Source organism: Amblyomma americanum, chromosome 10 (genome assembly GCF_052857255.1).
Source record: "Amblyomma americanum isolate KBUSLIRL-KWMA chromosome 10, ASM5285725v1, whole genome shotgun sequence".
NCBI classification, from domain to species: domain Eukaryota; kingdom Metazoa; phylum Arthropoda; class Arachnida; order Ixodida; family Ixodidae; genus Amblyomma; species Amblyomma americanum.
This window is the reverse complement of record NC_135506.1, coordinates 72,065,384-72,088,016: the sequence shown is the minus strand read 5'-3', so window position 1 is coordinate 72,088,016 and position 22,633 is coordinate 72,065,384. Positions and strand designations below refer to the sequence as shown.

The window sequence follows — 22,633 nt, the reverse complement described above, 5'->3', positions numbered from 1 at the left end:
ATGTAACATCTCGGTAGACAGGGAAAGGATTTTCCTTCCCTTACGGCGCGGTACGGTTGTCAATCGAGAACTGATATACTGGCGCCATTTCCTTTCTTTAAAACCAATTTTCATTTCATTTTCCTTCCCTTACGGCCCGGTTCGGGTGTCAACCGATATATGTGGGACAGGCGTCCTTTCCTTAAAATGTCCAATGGGCAGCGCGTCGCGCTGAACGGGCGATGGCATTCCGTGGACCCCTTGGCTACGCTGCAAAACGCTGTCGCGTCTCACTCTTATACCCCTGTCACACGGGACTTCTTCTCGGCCTTTGCCGTAAAGTTGTCTTATTGCACTAAAGGAGGAAAACCGAAAAGGAGCAGCGACGCTGCTACACGGCAAATCCAAAGGAGCTAGAACGCGGCCTCCGTGAATGCCAAAAGTCACCGCTGTGTGTGAAGCGGCGCTAGTAACATTATGAAATTAAAGCAGACGGTAGCACTTCAGCTAAGAGTGCTTTCGTTTATGCTGGAAAAAGTAGCTATCACGTAATAAGCGAGCGTTCTGACGGTGAGAAACGGATATTTTTAAACAAAGTTTCTTTTCTTTTTTTTCATCGTTCTCGGTCCGACCACGGTACGCGCACTTTTCCGTTCGGCTCCTCGTCGTGTTTGAGAAGCGTGCTTTGTTGCTTGTGTCTTTGTGCACACAAGCAAACTGAAAACACGCACACAACAAAGAGCAAATGAAGAAAAAACAGCAAAGCGAGGTGCGCAAGCACGTGTGTGTCGATGCGGCTGCTGAAAAGCGTTCAAATCCTTTCTTAGCAGTGTGGATGTGTTTAGTCATAGCCTCCTCTACGGTTAAGTGCACTGTAACGCAAAATTAACCATTAAATAAGATAAATTAGATATTTTTACGGTTTCAAAACTAAAAAATGCGTCAATTTTTTATTTTTTTTAGCTCTCTAGCTGGCGCTGCCGTCTGGGTTGCTCCTTTAAGCAACTTTAAGGCCGCTGACGGCCGTCTTTATTGCTACGGACCTTTATCGCAAAGGTCACGACGCTTTGCCGAGTAGATGCGCGTCATGCGCCTTTGGGGCAAAGGACCTTAATTTCTAAGGCCTTACAAGTGCCTGTGTGACAGGGGTATTAAAGACGAAGCTTAAGCGTCCTTCAAATTTTCTCTCTCTCTCGTTCCCTAGTCACAGTTGTGAGAAGGGCGTCATTTCCTTTCCTTAAAAGCAATTTTCATTTCATTTTGAAGTTTGGTTATTTTCATTTCAGTAAGAAATGAGGGACCCGAGACAAAACGTGGACGTTAATTAACTTGTCGGCGCTCGGGCCATATTACATGACAAAACAGCAAGGTGTCAGTATTAACACTTGATGCACTTTGGTGCAAATTTGGTGCACTTAGCTATTACTGCGCATACTTCAGTTTTTTGTTGTAAAAGGTAAAGGCACAATATGAATGACACAGATGATCAGGGAATAATAGCAATCGTACAAATCAATAAACCCGAAAAAAATCCGAAAGACACCGGAGAAACACACCTAACGAAAAGCAGAAAAATTACATTTGCGAGAGAAAGAATGAATGTGTTTTCTTTTATTTACATTTTCAATATCAACTTTATGTTGGCGAAAATAGTTTAACAGAATGGGCAGTGTATGTGCAGGCCTTTGCTGGCCAAATGTCGTTCTTACGAAAGGTACCGCCCAGTTATGAGCAGAACGCGAAGGATATGTTCGTGTAAGTGCTGTTAGATTGGTGGTCGAAAGCATTGTACTCTCAGAGGTAGTTATGTGCTGTTTGTAGCGAACTGTTAAGAAATAGGAGTAGAAATAGTGTACTGACATTACTTTAATATTCTGAAAAAGCGGCGCAGTATGAGTGCAGTACTCTGTTCCGGCTATATGGCGAATACCCTTTTTTGTAGCGCATATATTCAATTTAAATTTGTTTGTGTAGTTGTACACTATACAACGAATTAATAGTTTAGTTGAGACAATAATAGTGAGTTATAGATATGTAGCTTAATTTTCGGCGGTAAGAAGAAATGGAGTTTTGCTAAAATACCTACTATGTTTGACAGGCGTGAATTTATTTGATTTGTGTGCCTATCCCAGTACATATTTTTGTTGAAATGAACATCAAGTGTTTTATTTTTTTAAGAACTTCAGTAGGAACATGGTCAAAAATTAGATTAATATTTGAGGGCGATAGGCACCGGAGACTGCCTTGTGGAAAAAAGCACGGCTTTTGTTTTGTTACATTTATCTCCAGTGAATTAAGTTTGCCTGTATCCCAATTCCCTTACGGCCTGGTTCGGGTGTCCACCGAGATATGTGACACAGGCGTCATTTCCTTAAATTCTTCAAGGGACCACGCGTAGCGCCGAACGGGCAACGGTGCAACATGCTGTCGCGTCTCACTCCTAAAGACGAAGCTTGAGCGTCCTCCAAATTTTTTCTCTATCTCGCTCTCTAGTCACTACTGCGCATGCGCCACTAGTAGCACAGAGCGACAGGTATCCCGCCGCTGCGCAGCGCCGCGCCTTTCATCAAAATGGAACTTTCAATTTTCAGTTTTATCTTTCTTCTTTTTCTCGAGTTCTCTCTTTCCTCTTTTTCTCGCCCCTTTATCCTTTCGTTTAAGACGCGGTTCGGGTGTCCACCGAGAAATCTGAGACTGTTACGGTGCCATTTGCTTTCCTCAGAAACCAAACAAAACAAGTGGGCTGTCGGCTTGCATAGAGGTCATTGGCATCGACAACTTTGCAAAGGCTATTCATTTTCACGAAAATAAAGGCGCGCTAACTCCATTCTTCAGTGGAGATCTCAATCTCGCTTTCATGTACGCTGCGTTAGCGTCCAACTGCAAAAGCCTGCTTTGATTGCGTTCGGCACACTGGATAAGCAGGGCACCCTCCCTGCCACCCTGGGAGGTGGCATGCAGTTATTGGTTGGTCGCGAGAGATTGATCACCAAATGATCTATGCGGCCTAGCTATTGCTGCGGTGCCGCAAGTCAGTCACAACGCAATGAGCGCTAATGCATTCAGGCCACAATCTCTGTCTCAATAACCGCCACATGTATCAAAGTACGAATGAGGCGTACGCAGATCGAAGGAGCTAGTTATGCGCCCTTCCTTTTCTCAAAGCCATCGCCGTCTAGAACGTGGTCAACGCCAACGCCAATGAACACAGTAAACGCCGACACCTTTAGCCTTGTGCATCGTGGATTAGCTGAGCTAAACACAATTTTTTATTGTAGCTATTACACTGCTGATGTAGTGTTATGAGCAGGTGCCAAGAAAGAGTATAAAAATGTTTTGCAGGGAAGCAGATGAAATGCATAATTTTTGCAAACGCCTTTGTATCCCAGGCAGAGTATCAAAAGATGGTTGTACTTTTTATTAGTGTTGCCAATAGATGGCTCACTTCTAATATGTGCTCATGTCCTTTTCCAGAGGAAGAAAAACTGATCAAGTATGGCACCAAAAAGACTGGACTTTTGGGGCAGGAAAGTGGATCATCAGCGTTTAGGACTACACTCATATATTGGTGCCAATGATCACATGTTCCAGGAGCTGTACCGAGCGTTTCTGCCATCACAGAAACCTGATTTCTACCGTTGTAATCATGGAGGCATTTTCAACTTGTCTTTCGCCCGTGATGGGTATGTAACTTTTTCTTTTTTTATACTTGCAGCTTCTGCAAACATAGCTTGAAGAGGCTGCCTGTGTTTGTGTGCTAGTAGACACCTGTAATGATTAGAGCTGTTTAATTATTACATTTTTGAAACCATTGTTTAAAATCTACTCTTATCGCGTTGCATGTTTTCGAGATTTGCAAATGGTGGCACCAGAAAGTTTTTCACCGTTCTTGGTGGTGCCCCCCAGCTCTTCATTATTCATTTTGTAAGCAAGCCTAACCAGTTATTGAGCTACCACAATTATTCTTGCTGACCTAAAAATTTTGTAGGAAGATCCTGTCCAAATTTTGAACTAAGAAGTCTGATAAGCTTCACCACTGGTGTCGGTAATGAATATATTTTTGGTGGCTTAGTATATAGCATTATAACATGGGACATATTAGAGATGCTTTGTGGCATTAATGGTGTTAGTGTTCAATTACATCGTGAAATTATATGACAGTGGAGGCCACCAATTACAAGCCTGCACCAAGATAACGTACACCCACTTGCGTCCACCACATATGGTGGACACAGCGGAAAATTGTTGTAGAACGTTCAGTTGGGCAAGTTGGTACAGATTCATCTTTTGTAAAACAGTGCGAACCATGTCAGACAAGAAGCAAGAGAACACGGGACCGCGCTCGTCCCGTGTCCTTCTTGTTCTTGTCCGATGCTGTTCGCGCAGTTTTACAAAAGATGAAAATTATTGCAGAAGAAAAGGTTTAGATGTTTCTTAATTGAAAAGTACGGAAGTTGTCGAAACTTACCATCGATGCTCTTAAAGGTGATCTAAAGAGGAATCTGAACTCGTATATTTACTGCGGGAACTTGGTCTACATGTCCCGAGCTTTCTTAGAAAATTCCAAGTATTGCTCTGTACAGCCGATTTCTGAAGAATAAATCTCATTAAACGTAACGGCTCCCGCCTTTTTTGAACTCAACGCTGAAGGTAGGAGGACTCAACGAATGCGTGCAGTGCTTTTAAGCCGATATCATGGCGGCTTCGCTTTCACTTTTATTTTTTTTTTATGTTTCTGTGAAAAAAATAATTCCCTCGCTGACAGAATAGCCGGAAATTTGGCCAACGTAAATAAAAATACGCGTGGACTCTGATTTATGTATTGCTCCGTCGATGGCAGAACGGCAAGCTGCTACAAGACTGACTGAAAGGCACTCCAAGCGTTGGTTGGCTCGTCTTATCTTCAGCGTTGACATTAAAAAAAGGCGGGAGCTGGGACGGCTGATCCGATTTAAATGAGGGAAATCAGCCGCACAGGACCGTAATTTGAAGTTTCTATGAATGCTAGGAACGTGTAGATTGAGTTCCCGAGTTAAAATGACGAATTCAGATTCCTCTTGAGTGCACCTTTAAAGGAGTCAGTGGTCTCTTCGGTGTTTGATAGTGAGCCATCTTTGCACCCACAAACGCCCTGCTGATCAATGTGGGAAGTGTGACATCAGACAGCACATGAAAGATAATTACACAGCCACCATCTGTCTTTTTTGTGCCACTGTATGTTGCTCCATGTTATGATTTCTTTGGTACCTATCTTTTTATTGCTACTATGCCTGTTAGGCTGCATAAGAAAGCAACATTCAGTTTTCGACAGTTATCAGCTCTGAGGGCATTACTATTCTGAACACTGTTCACTGTTTGTCGATGTATAGTTAATGTTGCGGCAGCTTTTGTTTACCAGGTGCTGCAGCATTGCCAGGAGACAAATATTTTTCATGCCCGAGTGTCGTATTCAAGTTACTGTTTGTTTTGATTTGTGACCATGCGCACACATACAACGTCACCACAGTCTGGTGAACTCCTCAAAGTATTTCGGAGTGACTTTGTAGTTGTTGTGGAAGTAGTTTAAGAAAGTCTGTTGATGGGCACATACTGGAAACAAATGTTTTATTCGCACTTTTGCTTTCAATCAAACTCTCATCTTCATGCTAATCCATGTGCTCTAGAAGTGTCTCTTCTTCAGTGCTAGTTGTGATCAGCCATATAAATTCCATTTTGGGACAAAACCTCTGTCTGTACACATACTCATTTTTGTAGCGGCTCTACCTTATTGTTAAATAAACGAAAATTGAACAAGTAATTATATTAGACATTAACTACAAGTGTTCTGTGCTGGTATTGGCTATTTTGTTCTAGGAAACTAACCGCACCACTTTATATTTGACCCAGTGCTGTCCACTGCATTTCTGTTGTCTTCATATTTTTTCTGCCACTCTAAGAGATCTTCAAGCAGTTATCTCTTTTGTGGATTACATGTCTGGCCCAAGTCCTCTGCCTCCTCATAGTTTCAGCTAAAAGTGGTTAACTCGCGTCTTCTGGTCCCCTCAGCTGTTTTCCTGCCTTAGAGAGAGAAATAACACTTATAATTTCTTTTTCTATTGCTTGCTATGCTACCCTTAGTGTCATTTCAAGCTTTTGTTGTTCGCTTGTAAAGTTTTGGCGGCGCAGGTGTGTTTCCAGCCAGTATCTTGAAATTTACATGAAGAGCAGCAGCCGTGCACTTGTTCAAACTGTCGCCATAGCTGTTGCTGCTTGTTTCTCCAGTTAACATATGGGTTCTGTTGGTCGGGGATGTTTCTGCCATTCGTGCATTGCACTCGGCACGACTGTACTGTCGAAGCTGACAGCTGACTATGAGCATTTGGAATTGTTATTGAGTATAACCAGTGTTGCACTTCGACCTCAATATTTATTTAATTCATTCATTATTGATTATACTAATCAGTTAATTAAGTCAACAGTCTTTACACAAACTGGCTTTATTATTCACTCAACTAAGTCAGTCGTCTGTACACATAGTCATTTTTGTAGCGACTCTACGTTATTAATAAATAAACGAAAATTGAACAAGTAACTATATTAGGTATTATTAAGTGTTCCTATCTCTGACCTTTGTTTTCTGACATGACACAAGGTTCTCGGCCCGTAGCCTTTTCTTACTTTGATGGCTTGTCAACTCAGATTTCCTTGTACATGGACTTATTTACGGGTCTTTGTAATGTAGCACTTTCACTGCTAGCACGAAGATCATAATTGTAAAACAACTTGCATCATTGTTTAGCAGGCGGCTGATGTCGCTTTACAATAATAAAACATCACCAATTGCATTTTCACATCAAATTATTATATTTTGGTCATCACCTATGTAATTATCTCTGTATTTGAAATATATATTAGTTATTATTATATTTTTTATATGCTGTGGCCAATGTTAGTCTGTGTGTTTCTGTCTGTGTTTCTTGTGAATCAATTCCAAACCTTGAGCTAAAAGCTCAAAACGAACTGCTAGTTCTACCTCTTCTTTGGTTCTGCCTGTGTGGTGTGGTCTTTATCAGGTTCTTAGCTTTTTCGGGCGAGCTTACCAGTGTCCCGCCTAGCTGTAATACTTTCTCCTTCAACTGCATACTTTACGATACATGGCAATTTAGGTCAAATCAATCGCTGCCTCGACATTGTTCTCATTTTCCTTGCTTAAATTGGAGAGCCTGAACTGCAACATTGTTTTTCTTTCTGCTGTCAGTTTTTTTACCTTTTTGCTGCCTAAGTGCTTATTTTTTTCAAATCTAGGTAAATCGTATACTTATTGATTCTCCTGTCATTATATTTCACGTTTCCCTTGGTATCTTGGTATGCAGTGGCACAGTTCGCGCACAATATGCAGTCCACGTTTTGCACACGAAGGTGTTCTTTATTCATACATTATTTTTCTGTAAATTTTGCCGGTAATCCGCTACTGTTATTCCTGGAGGCTGTGCCTTAGTTTTCTAATATGGGTTCTTCTTACTGCTTGATGCTTCCCTCCTTTTGCATTGAAGCCACCTTACAGTATAGATCCGCATTCTGTGTTTTTACTCTTTAATGCGAGGAATGTGACAGCCAAAGACTCGATGGTGAAGCCTCTGTGCGAGGCCGCCATTCCAGCAGTTCTAGCGGGGCAGAACTGAACAAGCACACATGCTGCCGTTTTGCTGGAGGAGTGTGAGGAGAAGGCGCAGAAGTTACAGCAAATCGGATTGGTTTATTGGATAACACCATAAACGTTGTACACCAGCTCAGCGCCTCGTGTCTCGCGCTGCACACAGTTGTGTTCGAGCTTGTGTTTGTGATGGGCCCCGCTGGGGCGCGTCAGCAGCTTGCAGACATTGGTAAGTGGCGACGCCACGGGTTCCCGAGCATCCGCAGGGACATCCCTTCAAGGGGGTGATGGTGAACAGTGCTTCACCACGGAGCCGAGTGCCCGCGCCTAGCCGTGTGTGGCCTTTTCCTATCCTCCCCTCCGGCTTTCACTTTCCTATCTCCATTTATACAACTCTCCTATCTCCTACTCACTTCTTCGTTGTTCCTTTTTGATGGCGACGAGGGTTAACCTTGTGTGACCAACTACTCTGAGTTGCGTCATAAGTGGTTATAGTTGCGGTGCAGGTTGGCGTGGTCAGGAATTGCTTGCAAGTTCCTTTCGCGTCCTGCTGTTGTACTCCGTGGTGGGTGGCTGGCACCATGACCAAAAATCTAAATTTTTTTACGGCTCCCCTTCATTCCAAACCCAAACGCTCTCTTAGAAGATGGCGGATCGAAGCAACAGCCTTTTTCTCCATAAAGAAAGAAACCTTCCCAAAGATTGATGTCATACATAGTGCAGTAGAAAGAAAGCAGGCAAGAATCCCATCCTCTTTTCTGGTACCAAAGAGCCTAACACATGCCTTGGCACCCGGAGATAAGGTATCAAAAATGTCCAGTGGCGAATTATTATTATAAATCTGTGACCATATCCAAAACTCCAAAACCTCAGACATTCTATATTTTGGAGACATCCCAGTCTCCATAACAGCACACAGATCCCTCAACACTGTCCGTGGTGTCATCTCGGAATACTATTTCATACATATGACCGAAAATGAAATGCTTGAAGGTCTCAGTGACCAAATGGTCACAGATATGTAACTAATTAAAATCCGTAAGCAAAACAAAGAAATAGACACTAAACACCTGGTTCTCACATTCAGCACACACACATTACGCGAAACCATCGAAGTCAGGTACCTTAAGGTAAATGTCGGTCACTACATTCCGAACCCACACAGATGCTTGAATTGTGTGAAATGTGCTTCCAAGGACCATCATTCTGAAGATTGTGATACAGAACTACGCTGTGCAAACTGCGAAGGAGACCACGCTGCGTACTCTAGGGCGTGTCCGTCCTGAATACAAGAAAAAGAGGCAATAACCATAAAGACCAAAGAGAACACTTCATTCAAAGAAGCGAGGAAGCGTTTCGCACTTACCAACACATTCTCTTTCACAGCAAAGCCTAATTTCGCAGATGTGGTGCGCAAGGGCGTCGCTCCACACAGCACTCCGGCACCTGCCGAGGCCACTTCCACCGAGCCTATGGCATGGCCTTCCATGCCCCAAACAGGGTCAGCGAAAGCTGCCTTGCCATTGCCGAAGCAGGCAGTTTCAGTCCATGGGTCGGCATTCCGCAGGACTTACCCCTTTCAGGGGAGGCCTGAATCTTTCACAGCCGCGGCAACGCGGTCCTCGAGCACCTCTCGCAAGGCGATGGATAAAACTTCCAGTCCGCCTGCTTCGCAGCGGCGTAACAGCCCTCTTGAACGAAAAAAAGAGCGTTCTTAGCCCAAAAAATAAACATGGCTCTTTAGCTCAGTGGAACTCTAGAGGACTGTTGAGGAATTACAGTGAGATAACATCTATATTAAGGTCAGAGTTGCTCATAGCTTTATGTCTGCAAGAAAACATTCTTGGTCCACAACATATGATTATCCTGAAACATAATAAAATTTTTAGACGCGATCGCGAGCAGACAAATAGCTTTTGGGAGGTTTCACGATTGTCATTCAAAGCAGCGTCCCTACTCGAGAAATCAACATCAAATCAAAACTTGAAGCCGTTCCGGTCAGCATCGTCAGCTATAAAACAATTACTATCTGCTTTGTATATATTCGTTCACATTTTACATTAACAGTCCATGATCTGCATGAACTCATTGATGACCTTCCAGAACCACTCACTCCTTTTTGGCGGAAGCGAGCGCTGTGGCCCAAAGAGCCAAATAAACGAAGGTTTTATCCTCACAAATACTGTATGTCTGTTAAATAAAAAAAGGCCACATACTGCTTCTCTACCTCTAGGAAAATGACCTGTTTAAATTTGTCATTTACTTCGCCTTCTGTTTTTAACGATTTTATATATGATTTCATTGGCAACCGATATGGTAGTTATCACTTCCCTGTACTAATCAGTTTAACATCTCCACCGGAAATGATTCCCACAAAACCGCGACGCTGGAAGCTGCATCTAGCAGACTAGGAACTTCGTAGAGCAAGAGCCTCTTTACAAAATATTGAATTAGAGTGCCTGAGCATCGTTCAAATAAATGAAAAGTTCACCATTTGTATCGTAACTGCTGCAGAATTAGCTATTCCGCAGTGTTCTGGAGTAGTGCGACCAAATCACAAAAGGTGGTGGACAATAGAGTAATAGGAAATAAAAAAACAACAAAATAAAGCTCGAGGTAAATTTCTCAACAATCCGACACATGAAAATCTCGTAAATTTTAAAAAGGCAAGAGCTAAAGCTCGGTATGTCCATCTCATTGCCGAGAAAGCTTCACGGCAGAGTTATGTTTCATCTATAAACAGTGAAATCACACTTAAAAACGTGAGACTATGTTCCAAAATTAAACGGCAACTTATCATTGTTCACAATTCCTCCGCTGACATCAATTGGCAGAGAAAAAAGCATAAGCGAGTAGGCAGACATATTGGGTGAACATTTCTCTGCAGTTTCTATTTCATCGCAATATGCGCAGTCATTCATAAAACACAAAAATATAACCGAAAAACAAAGACCACCAATAATTGGGGGTAGAAAAGAACAATACAACAACTTATTCACTCTTAATCACTCTTAATCAACTTAATTACACTATGAAATAGTATGAAATGCTTGTCCATCTTCCTGAGCCTGCCGTAGAAGCACTTTTAAGATTCTTAAACATACTTTCGATATCAAGGAAAATACCAGAAGCCTATAAAAAGTTATTATTGTACCATTCCTTAACCCTAATAAACTCCCAACCTCTCCTTGCAATCAAAGACCCATAGCCGTTGCGAGTTGCCTCGCCAGATCCTTTGCAAGTGTCCTGAACAACTTTTCTCCTTCAATCCTGCGAACTTCTTTATATACATATATGTGTTTTAAAAGGAATGCTCCTTAAGAGATCACCTAGTCTGTCTAGAAAATACTGTCAGAGAAGCTGTTATCCACAAAAAAACACACTCTCTTGCCGTCTTTTTTTATTTAGAAAAGCATATGATACAACCGGGAGGCTCGGGATTCTTCAGCAATTAACTGAGCTCGGCATCCGTGGCAGAATGCTGAATTCCATTAATGACTTCTTTGTCTAACGATTCATTCAATATCGCCTAGACTCAACTCTTTCAAGTAATTTTATTGACGAAAATGGAGTACTTCAAGGGTGTATTTTTAGCACGACTCTCTTTATGGTAAAAATCAATTCTGTTAGCAAAGTAATACTGAGGTCTGTTATGTATTCACTTTATGTAGTCGGCCTCCACATAGCTTGCACACCTTCTAACTTATCGAGATGCGAAAGACAAGCAAAATTCACAATAAACAAACAAACTGTCCTATTCGGCAGGCAGAAATGGCTTCCGGTTTTCTGCGCAGAAAACAGTAGCCATTATTTGCTCACTTAAAGAGGATTACAGGCTGATCCGGCCTATATCTGCACGGAACCGAGTTGCCTGTAAAATGAACACAAATTTTTAGGTATAACATTTCACAAAAAACTCACTCTCCGGCTTCATACTAATGAGTTAAAAAAGAAAACTTCCCGATCACTAAACATACGCAATGTTCTTTCGCATAAACCCTGGGGTTCTGACAGGGCAAGCCTCCTAAAAATTTACTGCTTTGTTTTCCAATCCTGCTTAGAATGGTAGTATAGTACACCGCTCAGCAAGGCCATCGTACTTGAAACGACTCGACCCAGTGCATTATTTGTTTACGTCTCTCAACTGGTGGTTACAGGACGTCACTTATAAACAAACTTTATGTTGAAACCAACGAACCGTCACTTACAGACAGAAGCACTATGCTCACATGCTCATACACATTAAAAATCTGTTCGATGCCCAAACACTTATGTTACCCCATAGTCACAACTTGCCCATCCAAAAATCTAAGAACAAACCGCTAGCTATTAGGTCAGTCCCCCTGCGTTTTGAAGCGATGCGCCAAAACCTCGAAGTCGAGGTCCACTGCCTTCATGGTACAATTTTTCTGCAATCTGTGACCTTACTCTCATCTCCACAGCAACATATAATACAAGAATTTCTTGCTTTTGAAGAAAAATACAGTAGTTTTACAGGATTTTATACTTAGTAAGCGCACTGGTGCGAGGGAATTCGGAGGAAATTGTACGACTACCACAGTGTTCCTCTATTTTCACCGCTGAGTGCTACGTAGTTTGTGCGGCCATAGAAAAAATACTAAGAGAGAACCACCACAAAATGCTTTTATTTACTAAAACTTCTTAGGTGCACTTACAGCTCTCCATTCTAATACTGCAAGCACCCCACTGTTTGGTTACATCACACACAACATAGCAACTGCCACATCACTGCGCTGGGCCTCTAGTCATGTAGGAATAAAAGGCAATGATAGAGCAGATTTGTGTGATGCTAATGCTCGTGACAAGAAAATGAACTGGAAATATACCGTTTAATGATTGCACGAAATTAGTAAAAAGTAAACTAATGTAAAAATGGCAGTCGGCTTGGAACAGTGAAGAAATTAATAGACTAATTTGGCAAAACCAATTTTTGATGAAATTAATTCATGTGTGCACCAGGAACGTATCTAGGAAGTGATCTTATGCCGTCTCCGAATAGGCCACACGCACCTTAGGCAAAACTTCTTTATAACAAAACAAGACAAGCCTCTTTTCCTAGAACGCCGAGATGAACTCACGGTTAGCTACATTTTATTATCTTGCGTGAAACTGGAAAAACTGCGAAAAGGTAATTTACTCAGTTTTATAAAGAATGCATTCCATTTCACCCAGCACTGCTCTTGGATGATAATCCCATTGTTAACATACCTTCCATTTTTAGCTTTTATTAAGAAGCAGGCATATTTTAAAAACTGTAATTTGTGAACCACTAGCTCGCTTTATTTCATGATACCTCTAAGCCAATTTCTCATTCTTGTAAAGAAGCTAAGGTCCTTAATTGATTGGTTGGGAGCCTCAGGATCTTTTCTCAGGCAAGGATAGCTGCTGAGGCTACCTGATCTTTTTTAAGGCTTTTGAAATTAGACATTTTCAAATTTCTTCTCCTCGGTTATTACTAGACAGTACAATCTTTTAGGCCATCTACATCATTGATAATATTTCAATTTCACATTTGTAAACATTCTACAGGAAACTTGTTCCATACCTTGAGCTTGCCGCATGATGGCCTTAGCTGCCTATGTGCCATAAAACAAAATACGACCCGTTTGTAATTAATGCTCCCGGGCACTTGACAAGCACAGTTGTTGATAGAGGCTGGCGTGCTCAGTGCGTCAAATTGCGGCAGCTAAGGCGACAGTGGCAGCGGGATCGAAGAGCAAGATAACAGGACTCTGCAGTGCGAGTGGCCAAAGTGGAAGTGAAGTGGCGGAAATGCAAAAATCTGTCAACGTGAGCAGCCAAATGGAAGCAATGCGTAGAAGGTATGGAGCAGAAGCGAGCACTTCACATCACGCTGGTGAAAATTTGTTGCAGCACATTGTGTAATCAGCACCCCCATAGAACATTTAGACCCCATCATGACTGGGCGTTGGTGTATTGGCATATATGACAATGTTTGTACCTTTTTCAATTTGATTGTAATGACTTCCATCCTCTCATCAATGCGGAAAATTTGCCAATGTTCCTTGCAGTAGTAGATTATGAGGGATGCTGATCTCACGAGGTCACAAAAAATCTTCGTATTGTCCGAAATTTGTTTAATTCAAAATGATAAAAATCCTTATACAAAAGCATGAGAGGTGCGAGCACGCAGGGTTGTTTATAGCTGACAAGATTTAGTCACCGCCGTGTGCCCTTGCACACTGCTCGCGGTGTGTACCGTGCGACAGGTGATCGCGCGTTGGCGATGTGTGGGTGGCGCTTAGTGCTTGACGGCGCGGTTGCGGCTCGCACGTTCGTATCATCCGCAGGGGTTTGGGAGGTTGTACGGGGCACGCGAGATCCTACGCATTATACAGCGATTTGATCCGTCCATTGAATTTTACCAGCTCATATCATCCTAAAATATATATCAACTGTGATCGTTCCATTGACATTTTACTGTTTTTCTGCATATTTTGATAGATCAGGCCGAAGTACCAGAATGTGTGTTCAATCCTTACCATTGTACGCCACCTAGCCCTGAAAAAACTAGACATAAACCACTCAAAGAAACAATTTTCAACCGCGAAGGTTATTTGACCTGTCACTGACCAGTGCTAATTTTGTTTGTATCTTTCTGCTTGCTGATTTGCTCTTTATTTTGATCAGTAAATCCACTAACTTGCTTAGCAGTTTTTCATTTTAATCCTTTTGCTTTTAACTGATGCTTCCACTGTTTGCTGCATGGTCATATGTCACTGTATATGATAATGTCTCAAGGCTAAAATCCTCAGGTGGGCGAAATTTCCGGAGCCCTTCAACACGGCCGTGATCACAGCATGAGTCGCTTTGGGATGTTAAACCCCATAAATCACAAAACAATCACCAGTGCCACAGAGCTGTACTGCTAGATTCCACACGTCACACATATTACATCATCATTATTATTAGTGGTCTTTATTATTAAAATAACAAAGGAAGGAAAAGGCGTCGCTAGCGGCGGCATCTGCCATTGAAACCTGAAGCACCTGATCTGCGGCTAACCTGATAGAAAGGACAGGGAGAGGAACAAAATTTGGAAGCGAGAGTAGGGACGATCATCCTTCCCTTCTCCAAAATTCATTGCTTATTTCAAAACAGGCCGCGGTTGTTAGCCTTTTTTCACTGATTTGTGCTCTGACTTCACAGTATGTGTTCTTGTGGATGTGTTAGTGATTTTCTTTCTGATTATCTTGGTCACTCTTCCATAACTGCTAGCCAAATCTGTCGCACCCTGTCCATGAATTCTGGTCAATGCTTTGCAACTCCTCATTCACAGCCATGCATCCTTATTAAGCCATTTAGAGCAGTTGTGAGTGGTTCACTGCCCATCTGTCATCGTACTGTCATACATCGGGATGGCATAGAGGATTTGGTTTCTTTTCTGCACTCTCTATCTTGATATTTTTTTAATTCACAACTTTGTAAGGCTATTGCTATTACGCTGCAATGCCCACGAACCAACGTGCGAGGGCGCTAAAGCCGTTTTTCTATGTTGCCGAATGTGTCAATACATATCTCTTGCAGCTATACTTGCTTTCATTTTTTTTCGTCTTTCTTCCGACTTCCTTTTCTTTCAGCACCCTGTTTTGTTTGTCTTTGTGCAGAGGAATCTCATTTTGCGTTCTTTGCCCCCTTGTGCTTCGTTTACTTCTTGCCTTCCTGCTCACTGGCTATCTCTTTCAGCTATTCTTGCTTTCGTTTTGTTTTTTCGTCTTTCCTCCTACTTCCTTTGTTTTCTGCCCGCAGTTTTGCTTTCTTTATGCAGAGAAATCGCATTTTGTTTTCTTTGAAACTTGTCCTTCGTTTAGTCCTTACATTCCTGCTATCTGCCTATCTCTTTCAGCTATTATAGCTTTCGTTTTTTTTCCGTCTTCCTTCCTACTTCCTTTACTTTCAGGAACCAGTTTTGTATGTATTTATGCAGAGTAATCGCGTTTTGTTTTCTTTGCCCCCTGTTCATCGCTTACTCCTTGCATTTCTGCTCACTGTCTATCTCTTTCAGCTATTCTTGCTTTGGGTTCTTTTTTTCGACTATCTTCCTACTTCCTTTTGTATTTATTCATGCAGTTTTATTTGTTTTTATGCAGAGTAATCTCATTTCGTTTTCTTTGCCGCTTGCCCTTCGTTTATTCCTTACCTTCCTGCTCACTGCTTATCTCTTTCAGCTATTCTTGCCTTTGTTGCTTTTTACGTTTTTCTTCCTATTTCCGTTGCTCTAACAGCCAGTTTTGTTTATTATTATGCAGAGTAATCTCATTTTGTTTTCTTTTCTTCTTTGTCCTTCGTTTACTCCTTGCCTTCCTGCTGACTGCCTATCGCATTCAGCTATTCTTGCTTTCGTTGCTTTTTCGTCTTTCTTCATACTTCCTCTGCTTTCTGCACTCACTTTTTGTTTGTCTTTGTGCTGAGTAGTTTCGTTTCATTTAATTTGCTCCTTGTTCTTCGTTTACTCCTTGCCTTCCTGCTCGCTGCCGATCTCTTATAGCTATACCTGATTTCGTTTCTATTTTTCGTCTTTCTTCCTACCTCTCTTGCTTTCAGCACCCAGTTTTTTTTTTGTCTTTATGTAGAGTAATCTCATTTTGTTTTCTTTCCCCCTTGTCCTTCGTTACCCTTTGCCTTCCTGCTCAATGCTTCTCTTTGATGTTATTCTTGCTTTTGTTTCAGTTTTTCAACTTTCTTCCCTCTTCCTTTGCTTCCTGCACCCAGTTTTTGTATTTATGCAGAGTAACTTTAGTTTGTGTTTTTTTCCCGATTGTCCTTCGTTTATTCCTTGCCTTTTTTCCCACTGCCTATTTCTTTCAGCTATTCTTGCTTTCGTTTCTTTTTTCGTCTTTCTGCCTATTTCCTTGGATTTCTGCACTCAGTTTTGTTTTTCTTTATACACAGTAATCTCATCTTGTTTTCATCGCCCCCTTGTCCTTCATTTACTCTGTGCGTTTCTGCTCACGGCCTATTTCTTTCAGCTATTTTTGCTTTCGTTTCATTTTTAGTCTTTCTTCCTATCTTTGCTTTCTGCACCCAGTTTTGTTTGTCTTTATTCAGAGTAATCTCATTTTGTTTTCTTTGCCCCCGTGTCCTTCGTTTACTTGTCTTTGTGTTCACTGCCTATCCCTTTCAGCTATTCTTGCTTTCGTTTCTTTTTTCGTCTTTCTTCCTACCTCCTTTGCTTTCTGCACCCAGTATCGTTTCTCCTTACGCAGAGTAATGCCATTTTGTGTTCTTTGCCCCCTTGTCCTTCCTTTTCTCCTAGCCTTCCTGCTCCCTGCCTATCTCTTTCAGCGATTCTAGCTTTCGTTTCTCTTTTTCGTCTTTCTTCCTGCTTTCTTTGCTTTCTGCACACAGATTTGTTTGTCTTTATACAGAGTAATCTCATTTTGTTTTCTTTCCCCCTTGTCCTTCGTTTGCTCCTTGCCTTTCCTGCCTATCTCTTTCAGCTATGCTTGCTTTCGTTTCTTTTTTCGTCCTTGTTCCTACTTCTTTTGCTTTCAGCACCCTGTTTTGTTTGTCTTCATGCACAGTCATTTCATTTTGTTTTCTTTGCCCCCTTTTCCTTCGTTTACTTCTTGCCTGTTTGCCCACTGCCTATTTCTTTTGAGCTACTCTTGCTTTCGGTTCTTTTTTTCGTTTTTCTTCCTATTTCCTTGGCTTTGTGCACTCAGTTTTGTTTGTCTTTATGCAGAGTAATCTAATTTTGTTTTCTTTGGTCCTTGTATTTCGTTTACTCTTTGCCTTACTGCTCACTGCCTATCTCTTTCTGCTATTATTGCTTTCATTTGTTTTCCTCGTCTTTTTTCCTACTTTCCTTGCTTGCTGCACTCAGTTTTGTTTGTCTTTAAGCAGAGTAATCTGATTTGGTTTTCTTCGCCCAATTGCCCTTCATTTACTCTTTGCGTTTCTGTTCACGGCCTATTTCTTTCAGCTATGTTTGCTTTCGTTTCATTTTTAGTATTTCTTCCTATTTTCTTTGCTTTCTTCACCCAGTTTTGTTTGTCTTTATTCAGAGTAATCTCATTTTGTTTTCTTTGCCCCCGTGTCCTTCGTTTACTTCTTGTCTTCGTGCTCACTGCCTATCCCTTACAGCTATTCTTGCTTTCGTTTCTTTTTTTTCGTCTTTCTTCCTACCTCTTTTGCTTTCTGCACCCAGTATCGTTTCTCCTTATGCAGAGTGATGGCATTTTGTGTTCTTTGCCCCCTTGTCCTTCCTTTTCTCCTTGCCTTCCTGCTCACTGTCTATCTCTTTCAGCGATTCTATCTTTCTTTTTTCGTCTTTCTTTCTATTTTTTTTTTGCTTGCTGCACCCAGATTTGTTTGCCTTTATGCAGAATAATCTCATTTTGTTTTCTTTGCCCACTTGTCCTTCGTTTACGCCTTGCCTTTTCTGCTCACTGCCTATCTCTTTCAGCTATGCTTGCTTTCGTTTCTTTTTTCGTCCTTGTTCCTACTTCTTTTGCTTTCAGCACCAAGTTTTGTTTGTCTTCATGCAGTCATCTCATTTTGTTTTCTTTGCCCCCTTTTCCTTCGTTTACTTCTTGCCTGTTTGCCCACTGTCTATTTCTTTTGAGCTATTCTTGCTTTCGTTTCTTTTTTTTTCGTTTTTCTTCCTATTTCCTTGGCTTTGTGCATTCAGTTTTGTTTGTCTTTATGCAGAGTAATTTATTTTGTTTTCTTTGCTCCTTGTACTTAGTTTACTCTTTGCCTTCCTGCTCACTGACTATCTCTTTCAGCTATTTTCGCTATCATTTCTTTTCCTCGTCTTTTTTCCTACTTCCTTTGCTTGCTGCACACAGTTTTGATTGTCTTTAAGCAGAGTAATATCATTCTGTTTTCTTCGCCCCATTTTCCTTCACTGCCTATTTCTTTCAGCTATTCTTGCTTTAGTTTCTTTCTTCGTCTTTCTCCCTACTTCCTTTGCTTTCTGCACACAGTATTGTTTGTCTTTATGCAAAGCATTCTCATTTTGTTTTCTTTTCTCTCTTGTCTATCGTTTACTCCTTGCCTTTCTGCTCACTGCCTATCTCTTTTAATTACTTTTTAATTACTTTTTAATTTTAATTACTTTGCCCCCTTTTCCTTTCGTTATTCCTTGCCTTCCTGCTCACTCTGTATCTTTCAGCTTATTTATTTTTCGTTTGTTTTTTTCGTCTTTCTTCCTACTTCCTTTGCTTGCTGCACTCAAATTTGTTTGTCTTTATGCAAAGTAATGCCGTTTTGTTTTCTTTGCCCCGTTGTCCTTCGTTTACTCCTTGTATTTCTGCTCACTGCCTATTTGTTTCAGCTATTCTTGCTTTCGTTTCTTTTTTTCGTCTTTCTTCCTACTTCCTTTGCTTTTTGCACTCAATTTTTTGTCTTTACGCAAAGTAATCTGATATTAATTTTTTCGTCCCCTTGTCCTTTCGTTATTCCTTGCCTTCCTGCTCACGGTCTATATCTTTCAGCTAGTATTGCTTTCGTTTCTTTTTTTGCGTCTTTCTTCCTACTTCGCTTGTTTTCTGCACTCAGTTGTTCTTGTCTATATGCAGAGTATTCTCCTTTTGTTTTCTTTGGCCCCTTGCCCTTCGTTTACTCCTTGAGTTTCTGCTCACTCCCTATTTATGTCAGCTATTCTTGCTTTCGCTTCTTTTCTTCGTCTTTCTTCCCACTTCTTTTGCTTTCTGCTCCAAGTTTTGTTTCTCTTTATGCAGAGTAATCTAATTTTGTTTTCTTTTCTCTATTGTCCTTCCTTTACTCCTTGCCTTCCTGCTCACTGCCTATCTCCTTCAGTTATTCTTGCTTTCATTTCTTTTTTTCGTCTTTCTTCATACTTCCTTTGCATTCTGCACCCAGTTTCCTTTGTCTTTATGCAGAGTAATCTCATTTTGTTTTCTTTTCTCTCTTGTACATCGTTTACTCCTTGCCTTTTTGTTCACTGCCTATCTCTTTCAGCTATGCTTGCTTTGGTTTCATTTTTCGTCTTTGTTCCTACTTCTTTTGCTTTCAGCACCCAGTTTTGTTTGTCTTCATGCACAGACATCTCATTTTGTTTTGTTTGCTCCTTTGTCCTTCATTTAATTCTTGCCTTCTTGCTCCCTGCCTACTATCTTTCAGTTGTTCTTCCTTTCGATTCTTTTTTTCGTCTTTCTACTTCCTTTGTTTCTGCACTCAGTTTTTCTCTTTATGCAAAGTAATCTGATATTATTTTTCTTTGCCCCCTTGTCCTTTCGTTATTCCTTGCCTTCCTGCTCACTGCCTATATCTTTCAGCCAGTATTGCTTTCGTTTCTTTTTTTGAGTCTTCCTACTTCGCTTGTTTTCTGCACTCAGTTGTGCTTGTCTTTATGCAGAGTAATCTCCTTTGTTTTCTTTGTCCCCTTGTCCTTCGTTTACTCCTTGCGTTTCTGCTCACTGCCTATTTCATTCAGCTATTCTTGCTTTCGTTTCATTTTTTTGTCTTTCTTCCTATTTTCTTTGCTTTCTACACTCAGTTTTTGTCTTTATGCAAAGTATTCTGATTTTAATTTCTTTCCCCCTAGTCCTTTCGTTATTCCTTGCCTTTCTGCTCACTGGCTATCTCTTTCAGTTAGTATTGCTTTCGTTTCTTTTTTTGCGTTTTTCTTCCTACTTGCTTGCTTTCTGCACCCAGTTTTGCTTGTGTTTATGCACAGCAATCTCATTTTGTTTTCTTTGGCTCCTTGTCCTTCGTTTACTCCTTGCCTTCCTTCTCCAGCCCTATTTTTTCACATGGTTTCTGTTTGATTTATTATTTTGACAACGTAATCATTCTTTTTGTTTTCTTTAAAGGTTTGTAGCACCGTATGGTACCATTTTTTTATATTATACCCGTGGCTTGGTTTTCATTTTTTCTGGCAACAGTCAACGTCTTGTGTGTCAATCGGCCGTAGGTTTTTCATTTCACTAGTGGTTTACTGTGCCACGTTTTCTTTTTTAAATGAAGTTTGATTTTAAATTACCTTTTCTGTGTTTTTTCAGCACTGTTCATTGATTTTTATTAGTTTAGGCCCATCTTAGTGTTGTTGTGTCAGGCATTTCTTCTCTTTTTTTTCTCTCATGGGTTTGTTGCTTTTCAGGCTCTAAAATGAAGCTAAGAATGCAGATGTATGACTGTTGCGTACACACATTCATATACTGATTTTAGAGATGTAGACGAGTGCGGGGAAATATTTCAGAATATTCAAGCAGTCTGAAAAAGAGAACCCGTATGGTAACTCTGTTGGGTTTACAGCCGGTTCTCTAAACCTCTCTGCTTGGTTAAGGTGTCTGAACTTTTGAAGCCTGAACATGTAGTTTGTGATTTTACCTGAACTGCAATATTGCCTGCATTTACACAAAATTTGGATAAAAAAATATACTTCACTATTTGCCTTAATTGACGTATTATTGCTTTAGTAGTGCCATCCTCCTGCTTTTCTGTATGGGCCCTCTTAGTTTTGCTAGTCAACTAGGTGACCACTAAAAACCTCTCGTCGAGTCCTACTGTGTTGACAAGTTTAACGAAGCGTGCCACATTAAAAGGAAAAAAATGTCCTTGTGGCATCTCACCCAATTTACTTGACCTTGTGCATTAGGTTTTTGCACATGCCTTCTTATTATATCTGTTTTGTCGCTGCTCACCTGAACGTTGCTAGAATACCTGTTTGTATGTTTCCTTTTGTGCATTTTTATGCAGTATGAGCCTCTGTACTGGCTGGGCACCGAAAGTTCCGCATTTGTCACAGTGCTTTGTTTCTGTTTTCAGTTCAATATTGGTTGCAGCTACGAAAGGCAGAAGCATCCTAATATTTGACCCGCTCAACCACAAGCTCATTAGCGAAGTCGGGCATGCACACAGTGACTGTGTCAACTATGCCAGGTATGTGCCACTCAGGGACGCGGGGTCTGAGGAACCCCCCAGCAGTGTTCTTGTTAGACATCGGCCCTGACCCCCCCCCCACCCCCCCCCTGGGCAACTGCCTCGGGCCCTTACCGGGAAAATATTTCTGGCTATGTGCCTGGTGTCAATTATACATTTGAACCCAGTTATATAACATAATCTCACTGGAATGAAATTTTCAGTATGTTAAGTTTTTATTCGCTCGGCGGATGTTTATAATAGCAATTTCATTTTGCGTCTACGCAGTAAAGCATCTTCACTGCTCCGTGCAACAATAATGCGGCACTCCGAAATAGTAGTTTGCAAGTTTTCTTGAGACGTGGGCTTAATAAATAACTGAAATGACCCGAAAAATGTTTATATTCTGATAAATTGCACACATATGGGTCGCATGCGATGTCATGGGTGCTATGGCCGTGTCTGTAGCATAGCTTCAACTGTGCAAGCAGAAGTAGGTGGCGATAAACTGATTAGAAAAACGCTCAGGCTTTCGCCGCCCTTCGGATCTAAAACAGAGCAGTCACTTTGGCATCGATGCAACGTATGTACACACTTGATTCCAGTTATGACACAATCCCAAGGTGGCCGCGGCAGTCGAATTTCGATGGAAGCAAAAATCTAGGGGCCCCAATACTGTGCGATGTCAGTGCACGTTTTTAAACCCCAGGTGGTCGAGGTTTCCGGATCCTTTCACTATGGCGTCTCCCATAGTCTGAGTCGCTTCGGGAGGTTAAACTCCCATAAACGAAACCAAACGAAGCAATCTCATGAGGATCAAATTCTCAAGATAAAACGGTTTTATTAGGTGACCTTTATAGGGCTCATTTCATTTGATCTTTTTGATTAGTATAGAGCCTTTACCATGCCATGCAGCCGTAATGCTTAAGATAACGGAAAGTTGGGCTTGTTTTTATCTCATATACTATTCATCACCATCAGCAGCAGTGGCATCAGCAGAAGCCTGACTAAACTGGCAGCAGGGAAAAGGCGTCTCTCATATCTCACCAATAAACCCCATCCTGTGCCAGCTGCGGCAACCATATCACCACAAACTTCTTAATGTCATCCGCCCACCTACCTTTCTTCCGCCTCCTGCTACGCTTCTCT

The 22,633-nt window shown here is 41.3% G+C and overlaps 1 protein-coding gene across 1 annotated transcript in view; it reads left to right on the top strand.

The window, feature by feature from the left end:
* The first annotated feature begins 3,462 nt into the window (after nucleotides 1–3,462).
* LOC144106469 (DDB1- and CUL4-associated factor 10-like) overlaps nucleotides 3,463–22,633 on the top strand; it is a 48,731-nt gene continuing 29,560 nt past the window's right edge. The window contains exons 1-2 of the mRNA XM_077639286.1: nucleotides 3,463–3,662; nucleotides 21,392–21,505. Of these exons, the coding sequence (XP_077495412.1) occupies nucleotides 3,475–3,662; nucleotides 21,392–21,505 (302 nt within the window). The 5' untranslated portion in view covers nucleotides 3,463–3,474. The remainder of the gene's footprint in view (nucleotides 3,663–21,391; nucleotides 21,506–22,633) is intronic.